The sequence below is a fragment of the Pipra filicauda genome, unplaced genomic scaffold, assembly GCF_003945595.2.
Source record: "Pipra filicauda isolate LSUMZ 115617 unplaced genomic scaffold, ASM394559v2 scaffold18_size4552066_pilon, whole genome shotgun sequence".
NCBI classification, from domain to species: Eukaryota; Metazoa; Chordata; class Aves; order Passeriformes; family Pipridae; genus Pipra; species Pipra filicauda.
This window is the reverse complement of record NW_024104298.1, coordinates 609,429-623,292: the sequence shown is the minus strand read 5'-3', so window position 1 is coordinate 623,292 and position 13,864 is coordinate 609,429. Positions and strand designations below refer to the sequence as shown.

Sequence of the window (13,864 nt, the reverse complement as noted above, 5' to 3'; positions counted from 1 at the left end):
GCTCCCACCACAGCGCCCGGCGCTGCCGGGGCTCGGCCCGAGCTGGGCTGTAAAGGGAGGAAGGTTCCCCGCCGGTGCGTGGGGAGCACCCCCTCATGGCGGCTCTTTCGTGGGGAGCACCCCCTCATCACGGCTCCTTCGGCCCCAAGATACAGCGCTGAACTGAGGGGGATCGGTCGGGGCGGGGAGAGGGGAGTGGGTGCTTCCCAGGGCGCTGGGTCAGGCTGGAGGTCAGACTCACAGAATCAATTAGGTTGGAAAAGACCTCTGAGGTCATGGAGTCCAAGGTATGACCGAACATCATCTTGTCAACTTGGCACTGAATGGGACGTCCAGTCTTTCCTTAAACGCCTCCAGGGACAGTGATTCCACCACCTCCCTGGGAAGCCCATTCCAATGTCTAACCATCCTTTCTGTGAAGAAATTCCTCCTAATGTCCAACCTAAATCTCCCCTGGTGTAGCTTAAGACTATGTCCTCTCATCCTGTTGCTGGTTGCCTGGGAGAAGAGGCTGCCCCCCCACCTGGGTACAACCTCCTTTCAGGTAGTTATAGAGGGTGACAGAACAGGTATACTGAAAGAAGGAGGCAAGGGCAAAGTCCTGTACCTGGAAAAAAATAACCCTGTGCAACAAAAAAGGCTGAGAGACAGTTGATAAAAAATTAAATAAATAAATCTCATCTCATCTCACGGCTAGGCTTCGCGAACGAAGATTTGGGAAGGGCTCTACCCAATGTTTGTTGCAAGCGCATTGGTGGCTAAAAAGGCCAATACAAGATAGACATGACCGGTTGCAAAATAAATAAATACAACAACAACAAAAAACCAAAGAAACAAAAGGCGGAGAGGTAGCTGTGAGTGCCGTAGAGACTCCTCTGATGTACCCAGCTCAGAGCCCCCTCAGCAGGGCAGTGAGGCAGTGGCAGAGGTGCCCTTTTAGCACTTTGCCAGGTGGATCTCACCCTTGCTTCCCAGCCCTTTTCCTGCAAAGGTTCCTAAGGCCACAGAACACTAAGCACGTGCTGTGACACCAGCCTGTAGCATTTGCCCACTGTCCCTGGGCCTTTCCCATTCACCAGCAGGATCCTTCCTCCCTTGCTCACCAGAGCTCTGCAGTCCTTCTGGAAATGTCACCCTGCCTGTGTCACTGATGCCTGCATGGACAAGCGGCACAAGGCAACAGCCTGAGGGAAAGATGAGCCTTTGCAGACTCTCCATCTCTCAGATCCTGAATCTGAGCACCTGGCAAGAAACAAAACTGCTGAGGTACCAGGTCAGGTTGGCAGATGGTGCCTCTATCCTGCACAGGAGGGGTCTCCAGTCACTGCCATTTCTCTCCGCCTCTTGGTGCAGGTACTTTGTTCATGCTCAGCTGGTTCTGACGCCTGCCCTGATAGATCTTGTTTCTCCTTGCCTGTTCCCAGGTAACTGCAGACTTGGCACATGGAGGTTAACAAAAGAAATCTGGGACCTAGCAGGAGCACAACAGGAAGGCAGGATGTGGAGCTATTAGCCTATTAATGGGATAATGCTAATAGCTACTTCTGCATGTCTGCTACTGTTCTTTAACGCAACTTAGTTTGTCACCAGAATTTTAAAAAATGCCATTTCTTGAACTGCTGCTCTGGGAAATCTGGAGTCCCATTGCTCAGCTCTAGTTGAATTCAAGCTCATGATTGCAAAGATGGAAATCTTGTTATGGGCAGGCCTAGGTGAATGTAATGCTCTGGCGTCCTTCACTGGGAGTGGAGGAGTCTTTCTGGAAAGAGAAGAGACCATGAAAACTGAGATTTAAGCAGGCTGAAAATAAACACCTAAGTGAGAAAATTTAATCTACAGGCCAAAAGCAACCTGCTTTGTCTCATGGGAAACTATCATGAGGTAGTTTTACCCAAGTGCTATGTGCAGCCTGGACGATTTATCTGATTTTATGATTTATTTTACACAGTACCACTAAAAAGCTTTTGGAGCCCTGAGTCATGGCTCTTCTGAAAAGAAAAGTTGCCAGCATTATGAAAGATAAGTACAGAAATAATCAATCTGACACAAAATCATACTGTTCAAGGTTGGACTTTTATTTAAGGCAAAATATAATCACAGCTTTAATATTCATAATACGGATATACAGAGAGTTTGTTCTGCCACTAGGAAGCTTAATATTATCACTGCTTTTAAAAAGCTATAAAATCTAGTTTCTATCATAATCTACAATACAAAACTAATACAATAAACACATTCTGAAAGATCACAGTGTTTAAAATATTAGAAAAGCAGGACAGGGGTCCTGCTTTTAAACAATAAGGTGCATATCTAAAGAATCAAATCAGTCTTGATTCTACGGGCCTGTACCACATCATGGCTGTGAATGGCTGTAACACTGAGAAACCAACCTAGGGTGTGGCACATACTCAAGGAATGAATATCACACGCTGGAATATACTGAATAATCAAGTGTCACCAACACAAACTAGACATGAAATAATGCCATTTAAGTTCCCTGTATTTTTCATTGGTATTGGCATTCATGTATATTGCAGAGATATTGAGAGAAAATGTGTATAAAACTGCTATCAAATAGGGCCCTGCATATGCAAACATCTGTGCTTTCCTCATACTATACAGACAAGCCTTACTAATTCCATGGGACTCATGTGTGAAGGAAAGTTTGTAGGCTTGGGGTCTGGAGTAATAGTTTTGCCCCTGTTTCACATATGTGGACCTTAAAATGAGTGCAGGAGGCTGAACCAGTGGCAAAATCAGACCATTGTTAGAGGAAATCTTCTCTCATGTGTGGTCATGGTAATGAAGACAGAGCAGAATTAAATTTCTGGTCAGACAGCCTTCCTCTTCTATCTGAAGTAGAAATATATGTTTGACTAGGATTGGTTTTCTACTCCCTATAAAATATAATTGACTTCAGGACTTCAGGACTTCCATAACATTTTCTCTGGAGTAGGCACCTATAGCCATGCAGTGCTGTTGCTGAATATCACTGCACTATAAAGTATCTTTTATTCAAATATCATTATACCACTTGGCAAAATGAGTTTTTATTTATTTTGCTGCCATTCCAGTTGGTATCGCTGTACTTGACCTAAATGCCTCCACCGCCTCATTGACTCATGCAATGAACAAAGTCAAGGGGCTTTCCAAATTACAACCTTCTAAGTATCAACAATAAACATGGCCTTACGTATTTTCAAGCAGACTGCTATTTAAAAACTGTGGGTTTTTTCGAGAGCATGATATAGAATTTTAAATATAGAGGGTACAGGACCAATGATGACAATACAAATTAGTCAGGAGGTTTAGTAATTCAAAGGCAGGTTGAAAAGTTGGAGCTTGTTGGCTTCTTGAATGTATTTTTTTTAAACTGCCTCAGCATCAATAGTGTACATCACTTCTGTTCCAGCAGGCAGTAGGTTCAGCTACAGGCAACTCCTTCACAGGCAAACTTTTTTCAGCATATGAAAATTGCTATAATGGCAATGAAGTGCTGTTCAAGGCAGCTGAAACCTGCACAGTGGACGCTGTACCACTACCTGTGCAGTGAAGCACACTGTGCTATTTTCTAGGAAAATGCCTATTCACATCCCTAAACTGCTGTATTGTTTTGTGTGGGCCCTGAGTGTTTTTGGTTTATGGCTTTGAAGTATGTTGTTCCCCTAGTAGTATGATTTTTGGTCATTTTCCTATTTCTTTTCAATTTAGCTTTCTGCTGCTTACTACTTTGTCCAGGACATAATTATATAAACTGAAATGTCCAGGCTGAGCTGCTGACCAGCAATTGCTCATCAGTGTAGTTCTCCACATCAAGATTACTCTTTAAAAAAATCTATAGGGCAATTCTTATTCCTGATATACTAATCTTCCTACAAATTAGAATACACACTCATGGCCAGAGAATATTCAAGGTATGCAGGAGAAGATTACTGCACCTGAGATTTACTTGGCAGACCTCAGAGATCCAAAGAACAAGGGTACATTCTCAAAATGCATGCACACACTAAAATAGGTCGCTGTTGGCATAAAACATGCAATATGTTGGCAGATGTTATAACAGTATATGCAGATAACTAAGTACAAAAAGCTGATTGCTTATCAAAGTTTCCATTTACACAGATTGCCCCTGTATGCTGCTGAATACATCAGATACCTATATCTCAATTTTTTCCACAATATTTTAAAAAAAATCAGTATTCTGATATTGTTTACATGCCCATATATAATTAGCATCACAACATCAAAATGGCATTAATCTGACAGAGTAGCAATAAGGGTTACCACTTTACTTGCATTCGTTTATGTATATTTCCCAGAACTAATTAAAGGTGTATTTTGGAATGTTAAGCCATTTCACTTGGTTTTGATTGTCTTAATAGAATTGAGATACTAGAGAAGTGACCATGCTCCATGATGTAAAACATCAGTGACAGTCGTTACACAGTATAATGACTTTTCCTTAGCAAGTGGGAAAAGGCAGAGCCAGTGAGAAGAGACCACCTGGAAGCATAAAATAATGTAATGCAAATTAGTGGAATACCCTGCTTAAGCAAAATTAATCAATTTTATTTTCAAGAACAAAAGACCTGGGCTGCTTCTTCAGCCTTCTCTAGTTATTCATAGGTTGGGAAAGAAAGGCAGGGAAACCAAAGGCAACAATGATGCAAACAAAGCAGATATTGAAAGCACTGAAAGCAGTGGCACAAAATGAACATGTTGTTATGATGAGAAGTTGTGAGTAGCAGGTAAAAATGAAGATATATTTGTTAGAACTGTATTGTTGATAAAACTTATTGCGTCTGGTTCTATTAATCCTGAAATCAATACATCTGGACATTACCAATCTAGTTTCTCTCAAAATTATTCCCTGACAGTAATCTATGGGTGACAGACCAAAAGTCATGAACAGTATATAGCTCCTTAAACTGATGTGTAATCTACAGCTTTAATCACAAACAGCACCACACAAACACAGGTACATCACAAATAAGCATCAATACCACATAATGCATCCTCTTTGCTTTAACACCATAATCAGAAATACTATTATATCACTTAAATTCCTATTGCCTACACTTTAGAAACTAAACACAGTCAAGAAACTAATGTGCAAACATGACGTAGTTACTTGTGTTTTACACTTTGAAAGAGGCCTCTCCAGTTTCCGGTTACACAGTCCTTTGTCACAGCACCATGGCAGAATCTGTTCAGGAATACACTTTTTCAGTCTACTGGGGCCCACTTCAGGAGCAGGAGGAGACAGCAGCCCATGGAGAATGTCTAGCAAAGGTTGCATGATCGATTTCTCCAAGCAGGAAGAAGGGAACACAGAGAATCTCGTTTTTTATTACACCAAAAAGTGTCGAGGGCTCTGCTCAGGTTACTTTCCTGTCATTGTCTTAAAAGCAACAAATAAAGGTTGCAACAGCATGTATGTATAAGCATTTATAGTACAAAGAATAAAATCAAGATAGGCAATAAAGAGGAAGGAAAAGATGAAAAAAACCCCTGCTCATTTAATGACTGGGATTTTCGGAAGAGCCCTGGGTGTATTTACACTGTGTTCAGAAGCTGTGACTGCAGCACATCTAGTAGCCACCCTAACCCAGCCAGGTCAGGTAAGAAAAGCCACAAAGCTCTAAGAATGAGCTCAAACTGCCATGTCTGATGAAAGAGATGAATAATCACGTTCCAAAATTTTTACTAGATGCAAACCATGATACTGGATATTTGTGTGCTGCCCTTGCTGAAGTCAGTGACCAACTCACATAACCTGCAGAAAGATGTTTAGGACCTAGATTTCAAAAACTGGGCAGTTACATGGGTTTTTTTATTGTTGAATGGACTAACTCTTACTCAAGTAACTATTTTCTTTGTCACCAGATTAGTATCAAATGAAGCCAAACACATGGCTTCATATATGGAGAACAGCTGTGGAGAAAGATCTGTTTTGCAGGTGCTGTTGAACACAACACAGAGCAGATCAGTCTCCTCTGAATGTAACTTGGAAGGAATTAATTCTACAAAGGGACACAGAGGAAAAACCACTAGAAAACTGACACTGAGTTCTTGATTTATTTCCTGCCGTTTATGAAGAATCACATTTAAAGATAAATGCAAACTTGACCATTGGAAGTAAAGTATAATAAAACAGAGTGATTTTGTCTACTGCTATTATGGTAAATTTTAACACATGTGGTATATGTTATGGTATCAGCACTTATAACTTGGTCAGAATCTAAGTTACTGATTTATCATGCTCTAGATTTATTGAGGTTTTGGCAATGGTTTTCATTCTCAAGCATCTCCTGAGAGATAACTAACTGGAAACAATTAAATGTTGTGGCCCACTGATAATTAAAAAGTAGGCACTGGGGACAAAGTTAAAAGTTCGTGATTACTATTCTGATATGTGTTAAGGCTTAAGTTTGGAGTTGTTTAGGGTTTTTTTAAGGTGTTGTCATCAAAACACTAGATGCTTTTGGTTAATGTTTGTATCTCTAAATAAAAGGGTTAGCAATAAATGAAGGACTGCAAAAGTTTCAGTCCAGATCACAGCAAAACCTATTTCTCTGGCTTAGTGTAAGACAGAACACAGTTATAGTAGCTATTTAAATGCTGTGGCACAAATGTTACTCACTCGCTTAAGCTGAGTGACATTACCCTACAATAAAAATTGAGATTGAAAAGTTTTTGATCACATTGCGAAAGCGGATACACCAAGTTTTACCTTCCTTAGACATTTGTTTAAAAAGATTCCAGTTATGAAATATAGGAGCCACATCCATTACAGGAAGCAACTAGATAAACACCCTAATGGAGATGGGATCTTGACTACTGACAGTTGACTTTCCTCTGATCTAACAGGAGCATTTCAACATTGCTGGGCAGAGCTCACACACATCTCCACCGACTTTTTCATTCAGCCTCACATGTACACCTCCCTGTGGAATTCATCCTTCTCTGTGCACACATCTCACTGCTCAGAGTAATCAACTAAGTGACATTTATGGCTTTCTTAGAAGACCTTTTAACCCACAAATAATAAACACATAGCAAATGTATCTTGATTTGTAACATTTGCACTTGCTAAAAGATACCTAAATTCTTGACAAACTGATACAGGACTGCATTGCTTTATTCACTAATGAAATATTGTTATTTCTATTATTAAGTAATTAATTAGAGCTGCACAGGGCAAGACAAAATAACAGAAATCCTTATCTGCAGCTCATAGTCATGCAACCCATCTCATTAAAATTACAGTGGCAAGAGCAGGAATGGGATTATTACATTAAAATGTGGAGGGATTTCAAGACCCTGCTCCAACTTATAGCCTGATCAAAGCCCACTGAAATGAAATGGGAACTTTAATCCATTAGGCATTAAAAATAAAGAAATTTTAATCTCCTCCAGCTGAGAATGCAGGAAGAGAGACTGCATTGTTTGGCAGTGCATGTATATCTGCTTTTTTTCTATAACTTCCGTTTCTGACATACTGGTCTTTCCAATTTGTCTTTACAGGTAATTGTGTTACATTATTCCCATATAAATAAAAATAAATGAATAAATAGTAAATATATATTACCTACAGATATTGTTTTTGTATTTCTAGTACAAATCTACGTCAATGGTTTCTTTAGCTTTCAAGTACCATGTCATATCTATAATACATATAAAACAGCATATAATTGCAACCTTAAGTGCTAGTGCAACTAGTATTGAGCAACCCATTTATTTCTATAGCTAAAAATCATTTGGGCATATACACTATTTTGTTTACTAGGAAAAGAAGCAATTTTGAATTTGTTACCAGGTTTTTCTTAAGATCAGTATGTCATTCAAGGTTTGCATTCAGTTTGCAGGGTTTGTAGTGAAGAATTCATCAAGGAAAACAGATTTTTCCATTGTTTGAAATATGTATGTTACTGTTCAGAAATGCTGCTATAAGTAATTTTTAAAGGAAGCTTTTGTGTCACTGAACAATACTTATCTAGCAATGCTGTATCATGAAGAAAGCATCTGCCTGCTGTATCTTTGCTACAGAACCTTTTTAACCAAGTCTTCTCCACAGCTCCACCCACCTTCCCAGTGACAGGGAAATTATTGACAAGTGACAGCGTTACAATAACCCAGGAAGGAGACCAGCTCCTTGTCACAGACTGAGCTCTGAAAGGAAGGGTCAAATTCAGTGCTCATTTACGCACAAGACTCCACTTGCTGAAATGAACTGTGAAGCTGCAGCCTGAACTCACAGCTATCTACAGAACTGTCATTACATGCACATGAAGAGGAAAGAGCTCCAATATACAGGTATTCCTAATACGTGTTACTAAAACTAGCAGATGTGGTTTAAGTAAAAAAGTCCCAGATTTTGCCTTTGTGCAGTGTAGTGAAATGTCTACAACACCTTCCCCAGTAAGTGCATTGCTTCATGAATTGTCTTTGCAGGACTCTTTTTAAAACCTACTGACTACATTGCTGTTTCTTCTTTGCGTGTCCCTGCAATTCTAGTTTGACTTTTTTTTTTTTCTCCTGTGTAACTGCCAAATTAAAAGTATGATAATGCCCCTTTCTCTCTCACTTGAATGATTAGATTATGCTTCTTATTACAGCTAAATATCTACCCCATCAGATTCAATCACTCCCCCCTCCCCTTTTTTTTTTTTCATTGACCCATTTTTGGTGACCACACACTTCCCTCCTAAAGCCCCAGTGTGTTTTCTTTTTCACCTGACTCCCAGCTACATTAAGGCTAGCATTAGTGGTACCACTGGCTCGTTTTGTAAATAGCCTGTCTTGACAAAAAAGTGAAACTGCAGGTGCCCTCCCCCATCGCCACCGGGATGTGGCCCTGGAGGGTGTCAGTCTTTAGACAAAGACACTGAAGAGAGGAAACTCGGCTTGGTTGGGTTGCAGCAAGTCAGTCAGGAAACACACAGTTCCTGAAAAACCTTCATACAGACTATAGACACTTTCTAGTGCCCGGGAACCAGCCTTAAATTCTTCTGTAAATAAGAACTCTGCAAATCTATGAGAGAAAAAAAAAAAGAGTTTGTTATTATTTGATATCACACTCTGTCTACTTACCTGTTGTTTGAAAGCATCATTTTAATAACATTCAGCCATTAAAAAAATAGAATGATCATTATTTAACCTTATCTGCAACTTCTACACTATCCAACTTCCACAAGAAACTGAGGTCCATTAGATTTTGAAGAGACAAACCTTTGCAATCTGTATGTGCATTTTGCTTGTTTAAGAGCTGTAAACTTTTTCTGATTTCTGTAAGACATATCATTAAACAAGTATTTTTTAATAACCTTTAGGATGCAAGCAAGGTTTCACACTGATGCAACAAATTCTGTCATGCTGAAGTAACTACACAAATAAAAGGTTCTCACTTCAAAGCAAATGGCTGAAAATAAATTACCCTAGTTATTATACCACTTTCCCTCATTGTCCTATGCTGTAAGGAAAACAATAACAAACATTGAATTCTATGTTTTTAAACATATGCAGTTAAGTTACAGATGTATAATTAAAGCTAGTTGCAGCACTGTGACAGAATTTTCACTGGCCCATACATGCTTGCACCTGTAGAAAATGGAATTAACTCCACTAGCTAAACTGAACAGCACAATGTCAAACTGGCTAAAGGTGGGAAGGATAAATTAAAAACCTGTAAAATAACAGCAAATCATGTCCTATATTTATTTTCTCACTAGTTGAAAGAAATAGCATTAAATGCTCTGAAAAAAATGTAGCAAATCATGTTTTACTCTGCTCCTGGACTCAGGTACACAACTTGGCTGATTTCTGAACTCACATCAGGATGATACCTGGTTGCACGTCATCCCTCCACATCCAGCCCAGTTCCCTCTGAAAGAGCACAGGGTCTGGGGCAGGGAGGGAGGGAGGCAGCCTGGGAGAACCTGATGCTTCTCCCACCGCAGGCAGCTTGGAAGCAGGACTGCAGAGCTCCTGCCCCACAGCTCATTGCAACTCAGTGCTCGTGTTACAACCGAGTGGTGATCACAGATGGAGCTGCTTCATAAATGTTCCCAAAACTTTCCAGTATTACCCTACATCCAGAAGACAGGAATGCTAACCTTTGTGCCCTGTATATGTATTTTGAGTTTCCAGTGAGCCTATATAGCAGCAGGAACACGTAAGCACTACCAGCCACTCCGTGGCATATTCCAGGGCCCTTCTTCAAAAGGCCTTTCTGCCAAGTCAGCTCTCCACAGCGGATACAAGTGTCCAGATATTGAGGCTTCTTGGAAACCAGGTAAGCTTTGGCAAACAGGTATGCAATGCCTAGGAAAAGAGCAGTGAGATTATCTTTTGTAGTAAGGACGCCAAGGGTTTCATAGAACACTTGAGAAAATAAAGATTAATACACTAAAAAACTGCAGTTTCATGCTCTGCACATGTCAACGCTACCTCTGTATGCTAAATGTGGAGGGAGGAGTATCCGGTATGATAAAAAAGCATATGGCAAGATGTACTTACCCATTCCCTGTGACAATATTTTCAATGTATCATTGAATTTCAGGGTTTACTCTAAGATTCCCAAACTTTTATCAATTTAAAACAGCAGTCACATTTTTGCCTTTAAAACAGTAAACTCTTACCACTGTCTTCTACTATTTCCAAATCCCCATTCACCTCACCTACTTACACTGATAGAAACAGAAAGATGGGCAAGATAATTTCTTACATTCGCAACAGATAATTTTTTTTACTAGATGAGAAAAAGAAACTCACTTTTATTCCCCGGTGGGGCCCATACTGCTTTATTTTAGTTATACACAGCTATGCATACTAAAAAAAAAAAAAAAAAAAAGCTATTTGGCTTATTTTTAGAGGGGATTTAAATAAATTAATCATAATAAAATTTGGTAGGCAAAAGCTGTTTTTACTCCACTTCATTAGAGTGCCATTGTTATCAAGACAATATCACTCGTTAGCAATAAAATTCTGCCTGGAGGTAAAGCAGCATTTTCAATATGCAGCATTACTTGCCAGAATTGCTGAGAGACATCAGCCTCACCTCATGAACCCAAACTAAGCATTGATTTTTTTTTTCTGGAAAGCAGTTTATATGCATTACTTTTGGAAAAAATGCCTCCTGCTAGTACAAACTATACTTCACATGAAAATACTTCGGTCAAATTATGCATTATCCATGTAAAAAGTGCAGCTTAAACTTTAATTCTGACAGGGGAAAAAAAGAGGTATTCTTGAGTCCTTCACCAAACTCACGGATGTGTCTGTATCTGTGTTCTTTCACATACCATTTTTCTTTCCAGCCACATGCTGCTTTTGACTCAGCTGTACCAGTCTTTGAGGTCTTACGAATGGGAGCAAAAGCAGAAAACAGGATCACCAGAACTCTTTCAGCAGTGAGCACCTATGCTTTTAAGGCAGAAAATATACCTCCTGTTCCAGCTGTTTCAGCAATAAATAAAACACTCTGAACTGGAAGAAGAAGTCTAGATAGTTTGCCTGCATCTCCTAAAAGGTCAAAACTGGTCAAATTTAACCTGAGATTATCTTCTGCATGGAATCAGCTAATGTGAAAAAGCAACGTGATCAGCATCTGGCTATTCAAAGCATCAATGGGAAAAGAACCTGGAGCTCCATGACACCAGTGCACGAGCTCATTCTCCCGCTCGATTGTCTCGCCCAGCTCAGGAGGCCAGTTGCTGTTCTGTTCCTGGTCCATAAGGAAATCCACACTCTGCCACACAAGCTCCTGATCTGCTGGCTGCAGGTACTCATAGTAGGAGAGCAACATCTGAAGGATTGACGAAAGCCCATGAGCTGCACCTGTAAAGAACAGAAACAATCAAATAAGAGGGTCCTACCTCAACCTCATGGCAACTTGCCCTTGGGATTGATTTCCTTGTCAAGCACATAGCTCCTTCATCTTCTTTATGCATGTTACAACAGTGCTTAGAATAAAAGATATTTTACTACTTCTGTCATTTCCAGTTCCTCCAGCTTTGCAAAAATATATATGAATTTTTTATGCTTTCACTAGGATATGACTGAAACTCAGTGCATGAAGTTAAACTGAACCTGAACTGAAATTCAAATTGGAACTGGGCCATAAATGGGTATTCTCAGTTCCTGATTGACAGTATCAGTCAGCTAAAAAGTAAATTTCAGTGCAAGAACTGTCTGTACCTGCCAGGGTCTGTGGCACACACAACTCAGTGACTTCTCCTGCTGGTCGCCTGCCAGAGAACTCGCTAATATATGCAAATCAATCCCACACTTTCTGCATATTGTACCTCAAGGACCTTGCCAGGGAGCTGCTCAATGGCCTTTCCCCACTGCTTCAGATGAGCTGCAGCTAAAGCTGCTCTCAATGGGTAGGACCTGACTACATGTCTGAGTTGCACTTGCTCAGCAAGTCCCTGCATGGCAACAGCAGCTTACAAAAACATCTCTGTTCCCTCGGGTAACCTGCTCCACACAGACATGGGCACCTCTTGCTGCCTCTGTCTGGCAAGGCAGATTTACCAGGGCAGGAAGGAGAAGAGGGAATGAAGCTGCTCCCTGCTGCTCCCCTGGTGCAGCACAGGCACCTCTTGTGTTGCCCAGTGCTCCCCAGCAGCATCAGTCCTTCCTTCCAGCTCCTTGTCTCCCTTAGCAGTTTTAGGAGGTTGGATGGTCCCAACTGGGTCAGGAGAAATCCCACACTGTAGGTTTTATGTATTTTATTTCTGAAGTGCCTGCTAGCTCAGCATCTACACACAGCATCACTGTCAAAGCCGTTGGTGTGTTTTACTCACCAAGATACTCTGTTCCGTAGTAGGAATACATGAGTGGGAATGGTTTCCTCTTCTTCACTGCATACTGTTTTCCTGATTCGAGTATGGCCAGGCAAATTGATTTTATTTGTGCTGGGGTCAGCACCTAAACAGAAACATCAAACAAACATCAAGTCTATTATAATAATTTAATTTTTTAAGACATTTTTCAGGACTCTGCTTTTTTGCTGGTGCACAAGACAAAGTAATGCCTTTAATCTTATGAGCATGCTGTAATGTACATCATTATTAAAAGTTCCTTACATAACATAGTCAGTTTACATAATGATTCTCAAAAACAGTTTCATCCCATCTCAGGAAGGGAATGCCAAACATTTAGCTGCACAGATGAGGTGAAAAAAGGCCCACTAAGAGCTTTTCCTTCCTAAAGATCCAGCGCCTAGGCCTGACAGCAAGCAGCAGGCAAGCTGCAGAACAGCAGCCCCCAGACTGGAGGAAGAGAAGCTAGGATAAGACAAAGGGAAAGACTAAAGAAGTTGTGTTACAGGCTTTATTAGGACACACCAGGCTAGACAGATTTTTCTACAGACAAGATAAAAAAAGAGGAAGCAAAGAGGAGGGTACCAGATTTTATTGAATATCACTATTATGTGTGTGGGTTTGGAAACATCTTAGTAAAAAAATCAGGCTTTCTTACCTCAAGAAGATGCTGTGAAAAATGAAGTGCAGGACAGGTTTCTATGAAGAGAGGTTAGCTATGCTTATGGGACTTTATCATCATGAACAGGTCAATGCTGCCTTTATTGCAGTCCTAAGAAATGACTAATGCCTTACTCTTAGTGGTGTCAAAAGTAAGACTGATAAATCTTATATTTCACCAGACATGAACTTTTCCAAGTTACTGACCTAAAGCATTCAGTGAAGGATCAGTTTTACAGGTTTTAACTACAACTCTATTTATATGCACTCTATTCACTGCAATCTTTGGCAATTTCCTCTGTGTCAGCCCCACCTGCACATTACCAACCAATACCTTAATTGAAGTAGTGTTTTGGCTTTAGGGGAAAGCCTGTATG

The 13,864-nt window shown here is 40.3% G+C and overlaps 1 protein-coding gene across 1 annotated transcript in view; it reads right to left on the bottom strand.

Annotated features, from left to right (window-relative positions):
• Positions 1-2,051: 2,051 nt before the first annotated feature.
• Positions 2,052-13,864, bottom strand: part of LANCL3 (LanC like 3) — a 37,230-nt gene continuing 25,417 nt past the window's right edge. Inside the window, exons 2-5 of the mRNA XM_027741943.2 lie at positions 12,810-12,933; positions 11,641-11,838; positions 10,116-10,323; positions 2,052-9,034 (exon numbers count right to left, since the gene is read on the bottom strand). Coding sequence (XP_027597744.1) covers positions 8,875-9,034; positions 10,116-10,323; positions 11,641-11,838; positions 12,810-12,933 — 690 coding nt within the window. The 3' untranslated portion in view covers positions 2,052-8,874. The remainder of the gene's footprint in view (positions 9,035-10,115; positions 10,324-11,640; positions 11,839-12,809; positions 12,934-13,864) is intronic.